This window comes from Apis cerana, linkage group LG5 (genome assembly GCF_029169275.1).
Source record: "Apis cerana isolate GH-2021 linkage group LG5, AcerK_1.0, whole genome shotgun sequence".
NCBI lineage: Eukaryota > Metazoa > Arthropoda > Insecta > Hymenoptera > Apidae > Apis > Apis cerana.
Window position 1 is genome coordinate 12738164 of NC_083856.1, and position 19750 is coordinate 12757913.

General features: G+C 36.1%; 2 protein-coding genes and 1 long non-coding RNA gene across 23 annotated transcripts in view; 2 read left to right on the top strand and 1 right to left on the bottom strand.

Moving 5' to 3' along the window:
* Window positions 1–484: 484 nt before the first annotated feature.
* Window positions 485–19750, bottom strand: part of LOC108003336 (uncharacterized) — a 34817-nt gene continuing 15551 nt past the window's right edge. For 4 of the 5 annotated variants that reach the window (XR_009829848.1, XR_009829846.1, XR_009829847.1 and 1 more), the window contains 3 exons: window positions 19159–19311; window positions 18642–18796; window positions 17564–18571 (listed from right to left, as the gene is read on the bottom strand). This is a non-coding gene — a long non-coding RNA (uncharacterized LOC108003336). Of the gene's footprint in view, window positions 1107–15618; window positions 18572–18641; window positions 18797–19158; window positions 19312–19750 lie in introns of those variants that run through there. The other variant, XR_001767040.3, reaches the window with a different exon arrangement.
* LOC108003346 (soluble guanylate cyclase 88E-like) lies at window positions 1102–14081 on the top strand. 7 transcript variants are annotated; one of them, XM_062075423.1, is made up of 14 exons: window positions 1978–2233; window positions 4156–4259; window positions 6179–6371; window positions 6856–7069; window positions 7738–8011; window positions 8115–8238; window positions 8326–8467; window positions 9253–9379; window positions 9474–9678; window positions 10660–10806; window positions 11113–11245; window positions 11334–11561; window positions 11656–11991; window positions 12948–14081. In XM_062075423.1, exons 3-14 carry the CDS (start codon window positions 6204–6206, stop codon window positions 13346–13348), a joined length of 2499 nt encoding a protein of 832 aa, XP_061931407.1. In that variant the 5' UTR covers window positions 1978–2233; window positions 4156–4259; window positions 6179–6203; the 3' UTR covers window positions 13349–14081. The 7 variants fall into 7 exon arrangements, with proteins under 7 accessions (XP_061931406.1, XP_061931405.1, XP_061931407.1 ...); XM_062075422.1 differs by lacking the exons at window positions 1978–2233; window positions 4156–4259 and adding an exon at window positions 1102–1400; XM_062075421.1 differs by lacking the exons at window positions 1978–2233; window positions 4156–4259 and adding an exon at window positions 1103–1400 and having other exon boundaries at window positions 6182–6371.
* LOC107995471 (uncharacterized) lies at window positions 13444–19749 on the top strand. 11 transcript variants are annotated; one of them, XR_009829843.1, is made up of 11 exons: window positions 13444–13589; window positions 14487–14765; window positions 14945–15070; window positions 15356–15476; window positions 15653–15914; window positions 16309–16434; window positions 16532–16622; window positions 16722–16858; window positions 16981–17113; window positions 17249–18641; window positions 18735–19749. XR_009829843.1 is itself a non-coding variant. In XM_062075434.1 (11 exons), exons 3-11 carry the CDS (start codon window positions 14619–14621, stop codon window positions 17447–17449), a joined length of 1344 nt encoding a protein of 447 aa, XP_061931418.1. In that variant the 5' UTR covers window positions 13452–13589; window positions 14371–14448; window positions 14523–14618; the 3' UTR covers window positions 17450–19749. The 11 variants fall into 11 exon arrangements, 9 of the variants coding, with proteins under 9 accessions (XP_061931415.1, XP_061931420.1, XP_061931421.1 ...); XR_009829844.1 differs by lacking the exon at window positions 17249–18641 and having other exon boundaries at window positions 18735–18928; window positions 18989–19749; XM_062075434.1 differs by adding an exon at window positions 14371–14448 and having other exon boundaries at window positions 13452–13589; window positions 14523–14765; window positions 17249–19749.

Below are 19750 nucleotides of genomic sequence, written 5' to 3' on the forward strand. Positions count from 1 at the left end.
TATGAATTTTCATTAAATTATATTCCTACAAAAATATATTTATAAACTTTTCAAGTTATATTCAAAGATTGTATAAAGACAATGTATTTTTAATAGTGTATTTATAAATATTATTTTTAGCTATAAGTTTAAACAATAAAAATAAATTTACTCGTTATGTGTATATTAATAATATAATTGTAGACAAGGCAAAAAAAGGGGGAGATCTCCCCTTTCAATTATTTAAGTCGTACGTTATATTTAAAACAGGAAGATTTGTTCAATAGGATAACAATGGTTCAAATGATTATGAATTTTGACAACTATCTACGTAAGTATATTAACGTAAGTATATTGACCTTATTATTTATAAAGAAATCAATTTATTTTTTAATTCAATCCTAATAAATCTTAATCATTTCTTAATATTTACCATTACTTATTTAATCGAATTTGTATAAATTTATATTTATAATAACTAATAATAACAAAAATTTTAATCTAATAACTTTATCATTTATAAAAATTCTTTATTTTCAAGTTCTATTTCTAAATAATTTATTACATAAATATAACAACAAACAAAATTTCTATCGTATAAATCTTATCTTATCTTAATGTTTTTTTGAAAGAATTATGATATTACTCCGTCAACAAATGAGCGTTTCTTTTTCAATAGAATCTATTACGCAAATTGTACACGCTTATTAATACGCGCAAAAACGACGTAATACTTGTCAATGACTGACACAGTCTTCGATGAGGAGCATGTGTGCGTTCGCGTCAGGTCTACTCTATTAAGAATAACCAAAGGTGATTACCATTTTACTTTCTACGCGACCACGTTACGCAGCATGCAAATGCAATTCTCCTGGCAACTGGTTTCGTCCCCTTACGATTTACGTCTACGATGGCTCGTTAGTAGTCTCTCTTGGTATCGGCTTATTATATGAGCGACGTACATCATCGCTTGACTTTCTGATCGAGTTTGCTGGTTAATAGCAGGAAATAGCGGCCTTCTATGTAGACAGTAGCATGTCTGGTATATGCCGTGGTCAGTAACGTGTTCGATTGTTCGACGGACACTGGTTCTATTCTATGATCTCACGCGTGAATTGAAAATAGAACTGAAACAGAGGATAATATAAGATGGAAAAAAATTTTCTTCTTTCTTTTTGTGCTGATATGAATTTAATAAAGTAAAATAAATATAAAAAGTAAATTATATCGTAATATTTATTTATCATTGCAATATGAAGAAGAAACGTTGGTGACGTGTGTTCCTGTATAATTTTTTTTACGAATAATACATGGCGTTGTAAATTTTCGTAATAAATATTTGGATTAGTTCAATTTGTTTGGCTATTTTTATCCGTTATTGTTGTTATTGCTGAAATACAATCTAAGGAATATGGGATGAGGTGAGTATGCCTCTTTTAATATTTTTAAAAATATCTTTTCATATTTTAATTTATTTTTCTTAATATCCTTTGAAATAGAAACGTAGAAAGAACGTTGAATTTTCATATTATAAAAGTATTAATATGTTAAATAATGATATGGATTTATTATATTGAATTTGTTATTAAATACATATAGAAAATTAAAAAGAGAAAATTGAAAATGCAGTATCACACGATTAACGATTAGCGAAGAAATTTTTTGAATCCCGATAAAAGATGCGTAGATAATTTTAAAAGAAATATAAACAATTCTCTTTATTTCGAGATATCAATTATCTTTCAATTTAATTTTTACTAGACTATGAACCTTGACGTACATTACGTGAACGCGCGACAATTCAACAGGTTAATTTATTTCGAATTAATTAACGGAAATTATAAATACAGATTCAATATAAAAAGAAAAAAGAAATGAATTTTTGACCAATGGTGTATATCTATATGTCAGAATTTGAGAAATTGAATGAATAAAAGGAAAAAAAAAAAATAAAAACAAAAATTTAGGAAAGATTTAAGATGATTTTTACTTATAAGAGAAAACCTAACCACGAAGTTGCATCGCAAAACCGGAAGAATCCTGCGCGCATCCATGAAATTCCTGTCTGCGCAGGATTCGTTTCGCGATTGATCCCGAGTGTGCGCGCCTCAGCTGATTGTCAGTACGTTCGTACACACAGGAAAATAGTTGGTTAACGTGAGCGTGGTTCTGTTGTGTGGAAGTAGGCTCGTTATAACACCTGCTGCATCCCCTGTGCCTCTCGTCGCGTTCGAGTCATGTCGATCAGCTGATGGTTCGTATAACAGAACACATTGTCGGCTATAGAGTTTAGGATCGCCTCTAAACCGTATGAATGTAGTTCCCACGATTTAAGATACACATAATACGCGGTCAAGACAAACGTATTCCAAATAATCAAGCATCGTACGTACACGTGCTCTTTTTGCTCTTTTATATAAACGATACGCTCGAGTTTGATATATTTGGGTATTAATATGAAAGGGGTTGGAAAAATGAGAAAATTTTCGTTCTTTCGTTTCTTAAATTAGACATATGTTTATTATCAAAGAAATATCGTTTAGATAAAGAGAGATATAACGAGAGATGTACGATATCTTATATTATAAAAAAAAATGTTAAAAATAGTCGTACAAAAATAACGTTCTTTTAGCAATTAAACATGAAAAAATTAAAACTTTTGCATTAATTATCATTGTACATATCATTATTTGAATATCTATAGTTAAAATACCGATTGACAATGTTACTATTATTTATACAAGTTTAATTAATTAATTAATTAAACTCGCTTAATTGCTTTTTAATTGCAATTTAATTATTTTCCATTCGGCGAATCTGCCGAATATTCAATGCTTGTAAAAATTGTTCATATATTATTAATCGTCGAAGAGCATGTAATTTTTCAATCGAGTTTTTCGAGGCGAGTTAATAAATTATAGACGCCACGGAAAGTAGAACGTTTCCCTTTGCGTTCACATGGCAGAGGCCCATCCAGAAACGACAACCCTCTCCCATTAGACTTAATATCAATTTAGAGCACAATACAGAGTGTATTTCGATGCCGTGTAATTTGCTTGAACGTTCGTTAAGTATACCAGGACAATTATAACCGTATCCAATAACGACGAGGTCGCACGAGTCGGTCGAAATGGTTGCAACACGCGTCCTTAAGGATCGTATTAGCTTAACAAGTAAGCTAATGCTAAATTCGTGCATTTTCAAGAAAAATTAATATAAAATGGGCGAACGAGACGTAAGAAGACGGAGGAAAAAATAGTACGGATTTGCGAATCGCACGAAACGATAAAATAGAAATAGAATTAATCAAAATAATTGTTCCGATTACGTGTCGCGTTTTCGACCGAGACTCGAGAATCGTTTTATTTAATTCGAGAAGAAATTAAAAAAAAAAGAAAAATTGATTAGACATCCTCCAAGTGACGAATGTAGGCCGCGCTGTATCGAAATGTTACGTGACGGAACGGTGGACAGATGTTACCCACAGAGAGATCGCCTTTGGCAAACTCGCGTGTTCGCGAAAACTTTCATATAACGAAAGTTTTTCCCCAAACGTATAACATTTCGCTCCTTATCATCTTTGAAATAAAAAAGAAAAAAAAAAAGAGGGACAAAGTTTTCGCGAATTGCCCCCCTCTCCTCCCTTCTCCCCTCCTAAACGTTATTCTAGCTTTTCCAGCCGGGAAGAATTGGACGTCTCTCGAAAAAGCGGTTCGAGATTCGCCGCCCGCCTCGTGACTGGTCGGCGGAAGGGGAAGGGGGGAAAGGAGAGCGATGGGGGTAGATGAGCGGTAGACGAAGAGGGAAAAAGAGGGAGTTGCCGGCCGGCCGAACTATTCCGTGGACACCGTCCCGCAGGACACGTGAATCCACGAAATGTGTAACAACGTAGCGGCATCGTAACTGAGAGGAGAGAGAGAGAGAGAGAGAGAGAAGAGAGAGAGAGAGAGAGAGAGAGAGAGAGAGAAGAGAGAGAGAGAGAGAGAGAAGAAAAAACCTAGATCCACTCTCCCTTTCGTTTTTCTGCACCCACCACCCCTCACCCGTCCACCGCCACTGCATTTTCCTGCCGAGGATTCATTTTTGTGCGCGCGAGTATATAGTATCAGCCGCGTCTTTCCGCCCGCACAACTTTCAGAACGAGTGACGCAAGTGAAGTGTATGCACTGTCGATAGATCGTCCCTTGAACGAGGTGGCTATTTACCACCTCTTACCATCCGCGTTTCCGATTCTGGCTGACCGATACCTTCCATTCTTGTAGCAACGAGAAAGAGTTCACGTAAGTGACGCGATTCTTTTTTTTTTTTTTTCTTCTTCTCTCTTCCTTGTGATATTCGCTTCTTCTTCTCCTTCTTTTCTCTTTCTCTCTATTTTTAAAGGATTTCGTTCGTTCGAAGGATCGATCGAAAGTAAGACGATCGGCTCGGAATTATTCGCGTTCACTTCAACATTCGTGTAATTTGGTGTAATTGTGTATTTGATTTATTCGGTTTCTCGCGTTGTGCGTTTTTTTTTTTTTTTTATGTCAATTACGACGCGTAATAATAATTTGTAAAATTACGCGAAATTTTATTTAAAATAGACACTGGTTCCAAGCGAAACGCAGAATTATTTCGTTATTTACTCGAGGTTAAAAGATGAAAATGTGTCGAATGCGTGTTCGTGACGTATGCAAAGGCAAAAAAAAAAAAGGAAAAAACGAGTATTCAAGACATGCATGCGTTATTACGCGAAATGCAAAAAATCGTAAATCTACAACGGAGTACGAAATGTTGCGATGTAGCATCGAGCATGCAAGGCAAAATGAGCATTCCGGGATCGTGCCGGTCGCCCAGTTAAAAAGTGCTCTCGGCCAACAAAGAAATAATATCTCTCGAGCGAAAAAAAAAAGTCGTCCTTTCGATTTGTTTCATTTTTTTTTTTTCTATCCTATCTTATCTTTCCAACGTTTTCGCACGATTGGCGTTCGTCTCCGTCGTCTTCCTGCACACGCAACGTTCAAATTCGCCCTTAATCTCTCTGTCTCCTAATAAATCTTCAAAAAGTTCTTCGAGAGACGAGAGTTTCGATTTGGAATTGGCGACAGTTTAGCGGAAAATCGTTAATCGGGAGGGTGTTTATTTCAGGATATTTTTCTAGTGACTTCACGGTCCTCCGCTAACCGATCGTATAAATAGAAGTTGCAGATGCGAGATATGCGTGCTCTTCCACTTTGAAATTGATAGAAATTGATCGCGAGAGAGAGAGAGAGAGAGAGAGAGGGGAGGGAGAGAGGAGGAGAGATTAAAAAAATTGTTTTTGCCCTTTCGAAACGAGGTACAACGAGCAACATTGGAAAAAAGAGGGAGGAAAATGAAATGGTTGTCACGAATGAGCCGAATCAATTTTCAATTCGATCGAATCCTGGCCGATGACAGGAAAGTAAAAGTAAAGTGGAAAGGATAATAATAAATAGATGACAAGTCTAAAGGGTCACAAAGGAGGAGGAGAACTCTCGTTTTTCATCCTCGACCGAATCTATCCGCGATGTGTCCATCGGTGAAGGTGCGTACGTGAGCGAAATTGTGAACGGTCTAATAATAACCAGCCTCTTACTTATATGGACGCTTGATTTTAATTCAAGCAAAAACCGCCTCCTTCCAGGCCTCGTCCTTTTGGTGCGCGGGGTCAGTGATCATCATAATCGAAAAACGCGAGTAGCATCCGAAATCGGTCGTCGAAATGATCCCTATCGCTCGGGAAATATCGCATTATTTTCGTCGGTTATGGCAACAAGATTTCGTCTCACCATCAGTGGAGACAGTAGCAATGTAAATATCGTGCAATGTCTCACACGCTCGTTTATCGAAAATTCAAGTTTCGTAGATAGAAGCGAGAAAAAATAAGGAGACGGAATATATATATATTTTAAAAATTAACATTTGAAATGTAAAACATGTGGAAAATAAATCAAATGCGATTCGTGCTCGCTATTCCGACAAGCGTTTCATTTTAATCCCGTGCTGAATTATTATACGGATGCAAAGAAGTGGTTTACTCGTAAAAAAGTTCTAAAGGATTCTTTTAAACGTTACTACGTGTCATTTGTGATCAAAAATGATCAAAAAATTAGATATGATTTTTATTTAAGAATAAAATTTATACATCGTATGCATTTTTGATTAAAATTATCCATTTCTTTTTCTTTTTCCTTTATAGTAGGAAGGAGTGAAAATTAGCAAAGATGTACGGCCTAATTTTGGAAAATATGTCTGAATACATACGGCAGGTGTACGGGGAAGATAGATGGGAAGAGATCCGACGACAAGCGTCCGTAGAACAGCCCAGCTTCAGCGTTCATCAGGTTTATCCTGAAAATCTTATACCGAGATTGGCGAAGAAAGCTATTCAGGTAAGTATGATATTAAGTCGGTGTAATTTTTAATTTTCGTTGAAAACAACTGAAGAAACTTTGCATCGTTCGTTACACGAGATCTGACGACAACGGATAAAATAGTTGAAGTTACAAATAAAGTTATTTCGATAAATAATTATACGAAAAGCGGATCTATAACTATCTATAACTATAATAACTACGAATAAATATTATTCAAGCATTTTAAAAAATTGAAGTAACTTTATTGGAAATTTTTAACGTAAATTTTTAACTAGTTAACTTTTTTAATGTATTAATGCTTAATTCTAAACGGCGATCGTCGTAAAATATCGAACTCTAAAGAAAATTTTCACGATTTATCGTCAGACCACGTATAACGAAACAGAGATGGACAATTTTTCTAAATTTCTTTCTTCTTCTACGTTTCTTCTATTCCTTTCATCTGTTAAGATGAAACGTCGTTTAATTCAATCGAATACGTTTCTCGCTCACACTACAGGTACTTGGCGTAACGGAAAAAGAATTTTTCGATCAGATGGGTGTACACTTCGTAGGATTCGTTGGCCAGTACGGTTATGATCGTGTGCTTTCAGTACTTGGACGTCACGTAAGAGATTTCCTCAATGGATTGGACAATTTACACGAATATCTGAAATTCTCCTACCCTAGGATGAGAGCTCCTTCCTTTATTTGCGAGAACGAGACACGACAAGGTAAAAATCTTCCCCCTGATTCTGGATCTGAGTCGTATTAAAGAAAACTCTGAAGTTTTATTTTATAAAATACTGTTCGCTGCTGAAAAGAAGTTTCGCTGGACAGGGACGGCATCGGGGCAAGAGGGGTTCTCTAACGCTTCGCTAGGACCGCCCATCCCCACTTCAGACGCTTTGTTGACAATTCTGACACTACGACACTACACAATAATAGAAGAGTTTGAACGTTGGAAATCGTAAAAATTATTCTCATTTTCAGGAACTTATGTTGTAGAATAATCATCGAAGATTAGCTGAAGTATTTTCAAAACTATCTATATCTAGCTTATTAATATACATACAATTATTATCTTAACTATTTAAACACGAAATTTTGTTTATAAATTAAACTATCGTTATAAATCATAATCAGTCTACGCATGAGAAATCGAATTTTCTTCCACATTAACCAATCAGACCCGCATTTTTTTTTTTTTTTTTTGCGAGATTTCTTTCCAAGCAGCGAATAGTACACGATATCCAAAATAACGATGATATTAGCTATTAATTTCGATCCATTTTTTTTAAAGATCCACAATGTTTCCTATATACAGACAGATGGCAAATTCTAAAAAAAAAAGAAATCGTGGTCTAAATTTACATTGATTGCCCTCCCCTCCTCATTGTAGGCCTGACCCTCCATTACAGGAGCAAACGACGAGGATTCGTTTATTACACGATGGGCCAGATAAGAGAGGTGGCTCGTCACTTTTATCACAAGGAATTACAGATCGAGCTTGTGCGCGAGGAAATCCTTTTCGACACCGTGCACGTCACCTTCCAACTCACCTTCGATAACAGGGCTTTTACGCAAGCCTCGCTGGCGATGACGCGCGAGGAGAAACATTTACCAATAGGAGCTTCCGTTTTGTTCGAAATATTCCCTTTCTGTATCGTTTTCGGGTATGCTTCGGTATTTCATTTCGTTTCGCGATTACAAATAAATTACAAGTTATAATTTCCTCCCTCCTCCGCTTCTATAATCGAGCTTCCGTTTCTTTTTCAGATCAGACATGATCGTAAGAAGTATTGGAAATTCGTTGATGGTAATATTACCCGATCTTGTGGGCAAAAAGATAACTCATTTCTTCGATCTCGTCAGACCGCTTATCGCATTTAAGTTTCATTCTGTACGTAGAATCTCGTTGTTTTTCTTCATTTTCTTCGAGTTTATTATTATTACGTACGTAACGATCACTCTTTTACTCTCGTTGCAGATTTTAAACAGGACGAACAATATTTTCGAGTTGGTAACCGTGGAGCCGATTCTCACTGAACGGCCATCAGATCGGCAGAGAAATGAAATATTATTGAGCGATGAACTCGATTCGGTAGATGACAGAACATTGAGATTGAAAGGTATCCTTTCGTTTCTTCTTTTCTTTTTTTTTTTTTTTTTTTACAAATTTACGAAGATCGATTCGATTTAATCGTCTCGCGGACCGGTAATTATTCAATTTCGTTGTAAAAAGGTTTTAGGCTTTTAGAAATATTCCATCTTACAACGAGGCTCTTTATTTTTTACTTGAATATTATCACAATTGGAAATGCTGTTCCGTAGTCTAAAAACGAAACTGTTTTTATTTCAAGATTAATTTATTTTTTACGACTCGATGATCCGCTTACACATTTATTCGTATACGTATTCGAGGTATTAAAAATATTTATTTGCGTATCCGAAGTTAAAATCGAGCGTGTGTAGAAAATAAATTACTCGGGATTGTTGACCTTGAGACATATCCTCGAGACAGAAATCAGTAAGGTCAACTACTTTTTTTTTTTCCCCCAGTTTTGTTTTACCAAAAAATTGTAATGGTGATTCACCTATTCATCGTATTTATTACACTCTGCATATTTCAGTTTCTCTTCTTATCCCTCGAGATTAAAATATCATAAATATTTGAAAGAAGAAAAAAAAATTGTCATTTTCGTAGAACCGATCCAATCGTGATCGAAAACGGTGGTTTCAACATTGCGAAAAATACATCCATTACTATATTATACTTTGGGAGGAAGATTAGTTAAAAAAAAAAAAAAAAAATAATGCGAAAATTTGTTTAGGAAAATTTAAATATATTCAGAGTATATTTTGTTTATCCGTCCTCTTCGAATCTTTGTAATCGAATATCCACCACATCCCTTAGGTCAGATGATATACATGGATAACTGGAAAATGATGATGTATCTTGGTACCCCCGTTATGCCAGATCTCAACGCTTTGATCGCGACGGGTCTTTACATAAACGATTTATCCATGCACGACTTTAGCAGGTGATGATGTTCTTTCTTTTATTATTATTATTATTATTATTATCAGATCGTGATCGAAGAATCGCACATTGTACGATGGAGCCTCATATTGCAGGGATTTAATGCTCGCCGGTACGCAACAATCGGTGGAACTTAAGTTAGCTTTGGATCAGGAGCAATTGAAAAGCAAGAAGCTAGAGGAGTCTATGAGAAAGTTGGACGAAGAAATGAAACGTACGGATGAATTGTTGTATCAGATGATACCGAAACAAGTGGCGGATCGTTTGAGAAACGGCGAGAATCCTATAGACACGTGCGAAGTAAGAAAAATTAACCTTTCTTTTACGATTTTCAATTTCTTTTTTTTTTTTAACGACGATCAATCGTATTTTTCTATGTTCTTCGACTTGTTTAAAAAAACAAAAAGCCGAATCTTGTTATCAACGTTCGGAATTTTATTTTTCGCGACAGACAAAATTTCGTTGAAATAACTATATTTCAAGAACACGGCTTCTTTCGATCGTAAAAATTATATATTGTCTCCCTCTACTGTTCATTGCTGAAAAGAAGTTTCGTGGGACGGCATAGGGGAAAGAGGGGTCGTTAGGACCGCCTATTTCCATCTCAAACGCTTTGTTGATAATCCTGACATTGCAGTAAAACATTGCATATAGCAATAAAAGAGCTATAATTTAAATATTTAAAATCGTAAAAGTTATTTTTATTTTTATGAAGTTATGTTAGGCTAATTATCTAAGGAAATTGAAATATTTTCAATACTATCTATAATATATCTAGGTTATACATGCAATTATTATCTTGAATATAAAATTACACTTATAAATTAAATTATCGTTACAAATTATAATTAACTTACGCATATCATAAGAAATAAAAAAATTTTTACATTATATCGATACGTTAGAATATTCTGGATTCTATGCCTATGTTAATGCATCGAGGTTTAGATACAGATCGTCGTTTGGTGGATTTTATTGCCTCTGTTTTCCGTGAGACTTCTTTCCAGCAGCGAATAGTACTTTCTCCTATCGTTATTTTTCTGTCGTTTCGAATACAAAGATCCTTTATCCATCGTTACCGATCAAGAAGAAAGAACTCGATCGATAATGCGCGATGACGAAAATCTATTCCAATTTTACCGACGAAACGATAAATAGGAGAAGAATAGCGGGGGATAAGAAAACGTGATACGTATTTTTGAACGGCGCTGTAGATGTCGAAAAATAGGAATCTCTCTGGCCGACGTTGATTAACACGTTTCGCTATCATGACTATTTCAGATGTTCGACAGCGTTTCAATTTTATTCTCGGACGTAGTCACATTTACAGAAATCTGCAGCAGAATCACACCAATGGAGGTGGTGTCCATGTTAAACGCGATGTACTCCCTTTTCGACACGTTAACGGAAAGGAACCGGGTGTATAAGGTATTCTTAGGTAGTAAGAGTTAGCATTTATTCGTCAATCAAATCATTATCTCGCTAAAATACGTACTTCGACTAACTTTTCAAACTCGATTTATTTTCAACATGCATCGTAATCGGAAGATTTTTTTCAAACGGTTCAAAATAGATTTAAATGATTGAACGAAGTCAACATTCGAGAAAATATCAATATCGATCTATAAAAAATCTATTACTCTCGGTTACGATGCGTGAATAATTTTTTCACAAACCGATATATAAAAATTTTTGTTTCCTTTGTTTTCCTTACGTCTCTCTGTTCGTTTGTAGGTCGAAACGATCGGAGACGCCTATATGGTGGTGTCCGGTGCTCCGGTGAAGGAGAACGATCACGCGGATCGTGTGTGCGACATGGCACTCGATATGGTCGAGGCGATAACAGACCTGAAAGATCGTTCCACAGGTTGGAAATCATCATCACTGGCTTAACAACACTGGTTTCGACAAAGTAAAAACGTAATCATTTCCTCCGATGCGATCATCGTTTTCAGGCCTTCATCTTCAAATACGAGTTGGTGTTCACAGCGGGGCCGTAGTGGCTGGTATAGTGGGTTTGAAAATGCCGAGATACTGTTTATTCGGCGACTCCGTGAACACGGCGTCTCGCATGGAGGCGACCAGTCAAGCGATGCAAATACACATATCGCAATCGACGAAAGAACTATTGTCGCCGTCGTATAGGGTTAAGGAACGAGGGGAGATAGAGGTGAAAGGCAAAGGTGTAGTGACCTTATATCTCGAATATCGACGAATCAAATCGAATGAAAATATTTCAAATATGTATATACGTGTATATATCTGGCCTGATTTCAGGGATAATGAAGACTTATTGGCTGGAGAAAAGGGAACACAGATCATCGTCGACCAAGGGAATCACTATTCAAGAACCACCTCAATGGCACACGAGAAACACCGAGAAAAGAGTATCCGCGGGAACGCCCGCTGCTTTCAACATTTCGACGACCATATACGAAAATCAAAATTGTTTGGACGCATCGTCCTCTAGGAGAGGTTCCAAGATTGGCTCCCCCGTGCCTGCGGAATCAACTTTTATCCCCGAGGAGAGAAGAATTTATTCTCCTATCACGTTCCAAGACGTGGCTCGCAGATCGGTGGCAAATTCACCGACCAAGAATGCCGATTCGAGAGGTAAATCAAAATAATTTTGTTATTTAATACGGTTTTACGAAAACATAAGCATCAGATGCATGCGGCGATTATCGAGAGAAAATATTTCAAATTGACACGTGTCCCGTGTTTACTGCTGGAAGGAAGTCTCGCGGGACGGCACAGGGGCAAGAGGGGTCCTTCGCTAGACCGCCTATCTCTACTTTAAACGCTTTGTTGACAATCCTGACATACGATATATATAGAAGAGCTATAATCTGAATATTCAAAAAATTATTTTCATTTATAAAGTTAGAATAATCATAAGATTGAAATATTTTCGAAACTATTAATTATTTTGATATAATATTAATACATATTTGTATACATACAATTATTATTTTAACTACTTAAATATAAAATTAAATTATAATATAAATACAAAATTAAATTATCGTTTAAATTATAATTAATCACATATTATGAGAAATAAAATTTTTATATTATATCAATATTAGAATATTCTGGATTATATGTTTACGTTAATGCATTGAAGTTTAGATACAATCGTTTTGAATTAATTATGTGACAAATACCATAGTAAAAAGAAAAATACGTATGAAAATAGGCGTTTCCTTTCAAATTAACCTTCGAGAAACCTTTTTTCCAGCAGTGAAAAGTAGATGTATAACGTATAAATTAAAATGACAAAAGTGTTCCTTTATTAGTTATATACAGAATGTCTGAAAAATGTTGGAACATTCGTAAACAGAAGATTGGTAACTTCAACCATTATTTCCCTTTTGCAAAAACTTTTATTACCAGTTTTGTTAACAAATTGTTCAATCATAAATCCAAGCAACATATCTCGAAAAGGAAAGTATATCGACAAATATTTTTTCTTTTCTCTCTTTTGAAATTACCTCGGCAATCTTCAGTTTATGTCCACCAGATGTTCCAACGAGAAATGTCTCACCAAATTTCACCATCGATTACAGAATACAGATCGAATTCGATGGGTGCGGTGATGACCAGAAACTCGGAGATGTTCAGTTCCCTTCTCAGCGACACGGAACAACACTTCAGACAGCACAGAGACAGTTTATCGCCCCGTGTTGAGAATCGATCGGCGATCGTGCACTCGGAGGCGAGCGCAAACGCGAACTCGAGCACCTCGTCGGACGAGTCGCGCGAGGAGAAAGCGACTACGTCCCTGGAAGCGGAGAAGCGAGAGAAGAGCGAGCATTGCGAGAAGGGCAAAGAGTATTACTCGGCTTCGTTCCACACCGATATCGGCAATTCGCAGTCGCTCGCGCATCAAGACCAGTGTTGCCCTGGCTTCACCATGACGAAGAGCGGGAAGACGCGTCACCAAAACACCGGATGCTGCATCGCTTAATCGAGTTGATTTCGTTCTCCCCCCCCTCTCTCCTCTCCCCTCCCCTCCATCGACGCGATAGAACCGTTTTCGCGAGCGTAGATCTTCTGTTATTGAAAATCGACTGTATGCGTGTGAATATGTGTGTGTATGTGTGTATATTGTCGAAATCGTGTCGTGCAATTCGTAAAGATAACACTCAAAAAAGTGTCTTAAATGAAATATTACTATACATAACGCAGTGTTGTTAATCTTGATACGTGTATGTCGAGTATTTTAAATGGAAAGAGGAAACGAATAAGTTTTCTCGAAAGATTTTTTTTTTTCTTTTAAATTTCACATCCTCCGCCATTTTCGTGAACATGAATCACGTGTTAGATAGCTTTAAATTTGTCATACGAACGAAGACAGAAATTTAATTTTTAATAATTTTCATATGAATTATATAATCATATGAATTTCCATTATCGAAGTTATCGAGTGCAATAAAAATAAAATCGTTCGTGTTTGTTTCTTTTTAAAATATAATCGTATCTTTTTTTATCCATTTGGGTCGTAATCAACTACGTATATTAATAATGAATACTCAAATGGTTGTTAGCTATTATCTCGACTCGTAAGTGACGAGCAAATATACCTAATGTAAAACATATAAAAAGAAATGTTTTCAATTTTAATTTTGTAAAAATATTAATTAAACACGAATTAAATATTTAAAACGGAATATGTATAAACATCGAGGAATCGTCAAAAATTTACGAATACTTTTTTTAATTAACCTTTTTACTTACCCACCGATGATACTTCCTTATCGATGTTTAATAAATTAACGCGTCTTGTTTTGTTTTCTTTCTTTTTCATTTTTTCAACTAATGTAACATGATCATTTTTATATTTTGTCAACTTTTTTATATCACGAAACTTTATATCGAAGTCAAACTGTCTCAATCTCAATAGAATCAGTTCAAGAATAATTTCTATACCTTTCTCCACTTCACGTTTTTAATCTATCTCTCATTTTTTCTTTTTTTTCAAAATTATAGACTATGAGTAAAGGTAGCTGAATTAAGTCCGCAAATTGCGTAAATTGCCAACTTGCGCTTTTCAACTTTCGTAATACGGTCCGAACGAATCAATTTATTCCTTGAATTAATTACAGCCTTTCAAACGGAATGTCTAACGATAGTAATTACAGTTCCTGTCGAGTGGACTGTCAACATACGTATCGGCGAAGTTGCTGGGATCAGTTTTTGGAAAGTAGTCGCCGTAAAAAGACATTAGAATTCTTGGAATGGATGATATTCAGCATTCGGAATATCTGCGAGTGAATAAATATCTTTTGTTCGCGGTAAGCGCATGGCCTTATCAAACCATTTTTCAAAGAAGTCTGGTTGGAATTATCCTCATCCCCATTGTTACCGCTCAGCTAATCCTCCAGGTATCGATGCATTCGGAAAAACATACGTTTATTACTTTTTTTAAATACATACAATTACAATATAATTATCCAGATACGCTTAAGAACGCGAAAATACAACGATATTAATTTAGAAAGAAGATTGGTGATATATTGGTGGTATATTTGTACTTATATGGATATAAATATTTATTTTTCAGTTTGGAGGAATGATAACTGCCATAATTGCTGATGATATCGAATCCCTTTTGGAAAGTTTCGCACCTTTAGCCATTAGTTTAATGTGTTTTGTTAAATATATCAATTTTCTATATAATTTCAATCAGGTACGCGTTTAATCTCTCTCTCTCTCTCTCTCTCTCTCTCTCTCTCTCTCTCTCTCTCTCTCTCTCTCTCTCTCTCTCTCTCTCTCTCTCTCTCTCTCTCTCTCTCTCTCTCTCTCTCTCTCTCTCTCTCTCTCTCTCTCTCTCTCTCTCTCTCTCTCTCTCTCTCTCTCTCTCTCTCTCTCTCTCTCTCTCTCTCTCTCTCTCTCTCTCTCTCTCTCTCTCTCTCTCTCTCTCTCTCTCTCTCTCGCTCACTTCCATATAACCTTGATATTTGCATTCGAATAGATGAAACGTTTGATGGATATAATGCAAGAGGATTGGAAATTTCACGCAAAATTGAGAAACGAATATGAAATTCTTTGCGAGCATTACGCGATAGCAAGAAAAATTACTACCAATTTCGTAGGTGAGATAATTTTAAATAAACTTTTAAACTAGATTGTAAAGAAAGCTTTTTCTACTCAATATCAAGATTTACTATAAGAAACTAAGAGAAAAGAGAGAGAGAGAAAGAGAGAGATTTAAAAAAAGATCTCTTTAATACTTACGAGGATCGTTGTATTAATTCGTTGTGTACGACAGCTTTTCTATTGGGATTAGTAACACCGTTCGGGGCGATGCCATTGCTACTGAACATAGGTGACGCTTTAGGACTTTGCAACATATCGGATGACAAACCGTTGGCCTTTCGGGTCGAGTATTTCGTGGACGTGGATAAATATTATTATTTTCTTTTGGTACACTCGTACATTGGCACTCTTGGGTACACCGTCATTGTATTGGCCATCAATTCGATAATAATTGTTTACGTTCTACACGAATGCGGACTTTGCGAAATTTTGAGGTAATTTTTTTTTTTCTTCTTTTTAATATTATCCAGTGAACGAACACTGTTGCTCGCATCGTACGTAATTACCTTCTGATCGAAAAACAGTATTTCTAGTGGAAATCCACTAGAATTCACGTTGAATCGATTTTCTTTTAAAATATGAAAGTGTTTTTTTAAAAAAATATTTTAATCCATTTTCAATCCAAACTTTTAATGATGAAACAATGAAATATTACGTCAAGAATTATGTTGCTGAATGAATCACTTTGATAACAATACCGAGGGAATCAAATAATATGACTTGTAAAAATTTGATAAATATTTTAAAAGGATTCCATTCACTGGATATTTCACTCTTCGTCGAGGATAAAATTATGAAAATAAAATGAATCAATTTATAATTGTCCAGAGTGAAACTAGAGAATTTTGTGGAAACCGATGCAATGGACATAGAATTACATCCCAATAAATTCAAAAAGGATAAATGGTATCAAAATGCCAGGGATTGTGTACTCTTGCACAAACGTATAATCGAGTCAGTATATAAATTAATCACGTCCCAATTAATTCTTATTTACCTTTCCTCTTTTTCACCTATTTTTCAAATATCCTGCTTTTCTTCATTAATCAAGATTCGCTAAAATACTCGAGGATGCAAATACCACGTCTTACTTGCTTCAGCTAGGATTCAATATGATTTGTATGAGCTTCACACAATTTCAGGTCAGACTTTTTTACCTTAATTTTATATTACTTACAAATTGCTATTTATACATCGATCGTTTTTTTTCTTTTTTCTTGTTTGTTTTTTTATATAACCAGGCAATAATAAATATACAAGACACGCCCAAAGTTCTTCGATACGTTTCAATCACGATTTGCCTTTTGTGCGATCTTCTGTTTCTCAGTTGGACGGGGCAACAGTTATCGAATTCGACCGAACGTATTTTCGAATTCACGTGAGACATCTTTATTCGTTTATTTATTATATTAAATATTTATTTCATGTACGAATAATAAATACGATAAATAAAAAAAAAAAAGAAAAGATCGTCGAACGAATAAAAAAAAATATTTCCAGAACAAACGGGAGATGGTATCAATCGTCGATAAATTGTAGAAAACTTTTGACGATAATGCTGTCGAAAAGTATAGCACCGTTGACATTGACAGCTTGCAAGCTCTATACTTTAAATTTAGAAAGCTTCACTACGGTAAGAATTTTTTTTACATTGACCTTCCTTCTTTTTTTACTTTTTAATCGTCTTCTAAATAATCTTATCATCCGAGTTCGTCGTTATAATCTTATCTCAATTCTTTTTTTCTTTTTTTTTTAAACATAATTACAGATATATATTTCCACGTTTCGTAACGTTATTTCCAGACCGTTTTCATATTATTATTTATTCACGATTACTTTAAGATTGCCAAAACATCACTCTCTTACACAATGGTACTGTGCTCCCTTCAATAACTCGTCGATCACGAATTATCGAAGAGAAAGAGGAGAGGGGGGGGGGGGAAGTCGGGGACACGACGAGGAAAATTAAAAAAGTAAATGTATTATCGAAATAAAAAATGTAATCGTAAGTGTAATCGAATAAGTGTGTGAAAATTTTTACAAAGAGAAAACATTCGATTTTTCTTCTCTTTTCTTTTCCTCGTTCCACTCTCATTCGCGTTTTTATTTCCGTCGAATCGCGCCATAACCGTTTTCTCGCGCACCATATGGTTCTCGTGGGCCGATACTTTTTCGAGAAAAATAGATCGCCGACGGTGAAAACGACGGCAACACCGATCTATCACGGTTCCTAGCCACGCGCCCCACCTGGGCTTAATTGATTTTCAGTGACCGTCGAGCGTCGATGAAAACTTGTTAACGACTCTGTCACAATTTACGACGTTCATCGAAAACCAATTGTCAATAATATGTCGAAGGGAGAAAAAGTGATCGAATTTGACGAATTAAAACGAGTTTTGAGTTCGAAGGAACGATTGTGAATCAATACGACTCGTTAAGAAACTCATAGAAAATTTTTCTTTTTTAACCATCGAAAACTGATTGTATTTTTCAAAGGGTGAAATAGTGGTTCTGGTTGAACCATTATCGATGAAACGAATTATAATTAAGAATTACAATAAAACATTACATCTTTGCTAGATTAAAAAATTTCTCAACGAAAGAAACTATATTATATTTCTCAAAGGACGCTAGAATTTATTTTAACGAAAAAAGCCAGATTGTATTTCTCAAATGAGTGGTCCAAAATCGGGGATAAAAAAATTAAAGAATTTGAAAAAAAAATTTAATTACAAAATAACAAGAATGATCCAAATTCGAGGATCGTGAACCCTACTCGTGGTGGAGAAAATAGCGAAAATAAAACTGGCGTCCTTGCCGGGTTAACGAATCCTGGAGGAGGAGTGCACCGTCACATCCGAGTGGACAAGGTTTTTTCCCCCGTGGAATCGGCCCTCTTTATCCTGAAATCTGCCGCGCTCACCGGGGTAACACCTTGCGGCCCAGGTTGGCGCAGGGCACGCGCCGGCAACCAGGAGTAGATCCGAGATCGATATCTCTAATTGTCTCAAGGCGATTCGTCTCGACCGTTGCATTCCAATAATTTTCCCTCCACTTAGCCCTTGTTCCAATCCACGTGCTGATTGTCGAACTGATCGTGGGCGAATTCGATTTTTATAATAATTAAAGTTTCGATATTTCAAACACGCACAAGTACTCACGTAAGTATGTATAAGTTTCTAATTCGTTTCCTCCTGTGGCTTCTTTTTATTCCCAACGATGATCGAGACACGCTTATTAATATTTTTTTTCAGTCTGAAGGCATCTGTCGTTTCGTCGATACGAAAGGAGCAAAGGGAACGATTCCTTTTGTAGGCTGGAAACGAAACAATATAATAATTCGCACGTTGCTTCGACGTGGTTATTAAAAATACTGGATCTCCCCTCCTTCCAACCCACTCTCTCCTCACACAGGTCCAAGAATATTAAGCGGAATTTAAATCAACAGGTACACTTCCTCCCCGCCATTCGTTATCTAAATCAACAGGTACGCTCCCCTGTTCTCCAGGAAGTGCTCGACTCAAGTGTGGAGAGGTGGTAGTGGAACACGGGGAAGGAGTAAACGAAAAACGCGATGGTGCGAGGGGTGAGGCGGAGACGAAGAGAGGGTAGATGCAGAAGGAGGCAAGAGAACGATGGCCACACCAGGTGCATCCACGGAATGGACATAAAACGTACCATATGTTGATGCGGTGAAGGACGCCGTGGCACGCGCCACACTCAAACTCGAGCCTTTACACCGCGAGGATCGCCGACTCCTCTTCTCTCTTCATTATCGCCCTTGCCCGCTCATGACACACGATCCCGCTTCGCTCCGTGTTCCTTGCGTCTCTGGAAGAAATTACAAAACGACGAATTAAATGGAAATGTCGATCGGCGATCGTGCGACACCGGATACCGGATCATTTCACGTTTCGTGTGTCATCGAATGTTGGACGAATTGAAAGCTTCGAGGGAGATTTATGTTTTTTTCGGCTATAAGTGAAAATTACGTTTGAGTTTAGTTACGATCATTCACTTCATTTGTTAGAAATCGCAGTGAAAATAGAAGTCAAAAGTGTTCTTGGAAAAATTTCCGGTTCCGAAGAGGAAGAAATCATCCTGTCGTCTTATCTAATGACACGTTAAGAAGGTTAAATAACATGTTAAGAAACATGGCTAAAGACTTTAAAATTTGGCGAATGAAGTAACGGGAAGGTTTGGTGGGATTTATTTATGTTCTATGAAACGTTATTTCAAAGGTAAATAAAACGTAAATAGTCGTTGAAAC

Excerpts from the sequence above, each read along its gene's own strand:
- LOC108003346 (XM_062075422.1), top strand. The coding sequence starts at position 6,204 with ATGTACGGCCTAATTTTGGAAAATATGTCTGAATACATACGGCAGGTG. Across the intron at positions 6,372-6,855 it reads TGGCGAAGAAAGCTATTCAG|GTACTTGGCGTAACGGAAAA; the intron begins GTAAGTATGATA and ends CTCACACTACAG. Across the intron at positions 9,380-9,473 it reads TCCATGCACGACTTTAGCAG|GGATTTAATGCTCGCCGGTA; the intron begins GTGATGATGTTC and ends CTCATATTGCAG.
- LOC107995471 (XM_062075431.1), top strand. The coding sequence starts at position 14,619 with ATGGATGATATTCAGCATTCGGAATATCTGCGAGTGAATAAATATCTT. Across the intron at positions 16,623-16,721 it reads TGAGCTTCACACAATTTCAG|GCAATAATAAATATACAAGA; the intron begins GTCAGACTTTTT and ends TTATATAACCAG. Across the intron at positions 16,859-16,980 it reads GAACGTATTTTCGAATTCAC|AACAAACGGGAGATGGTATC; the intron begins GTGAGACATCTT and ends AAATATTTCCAG.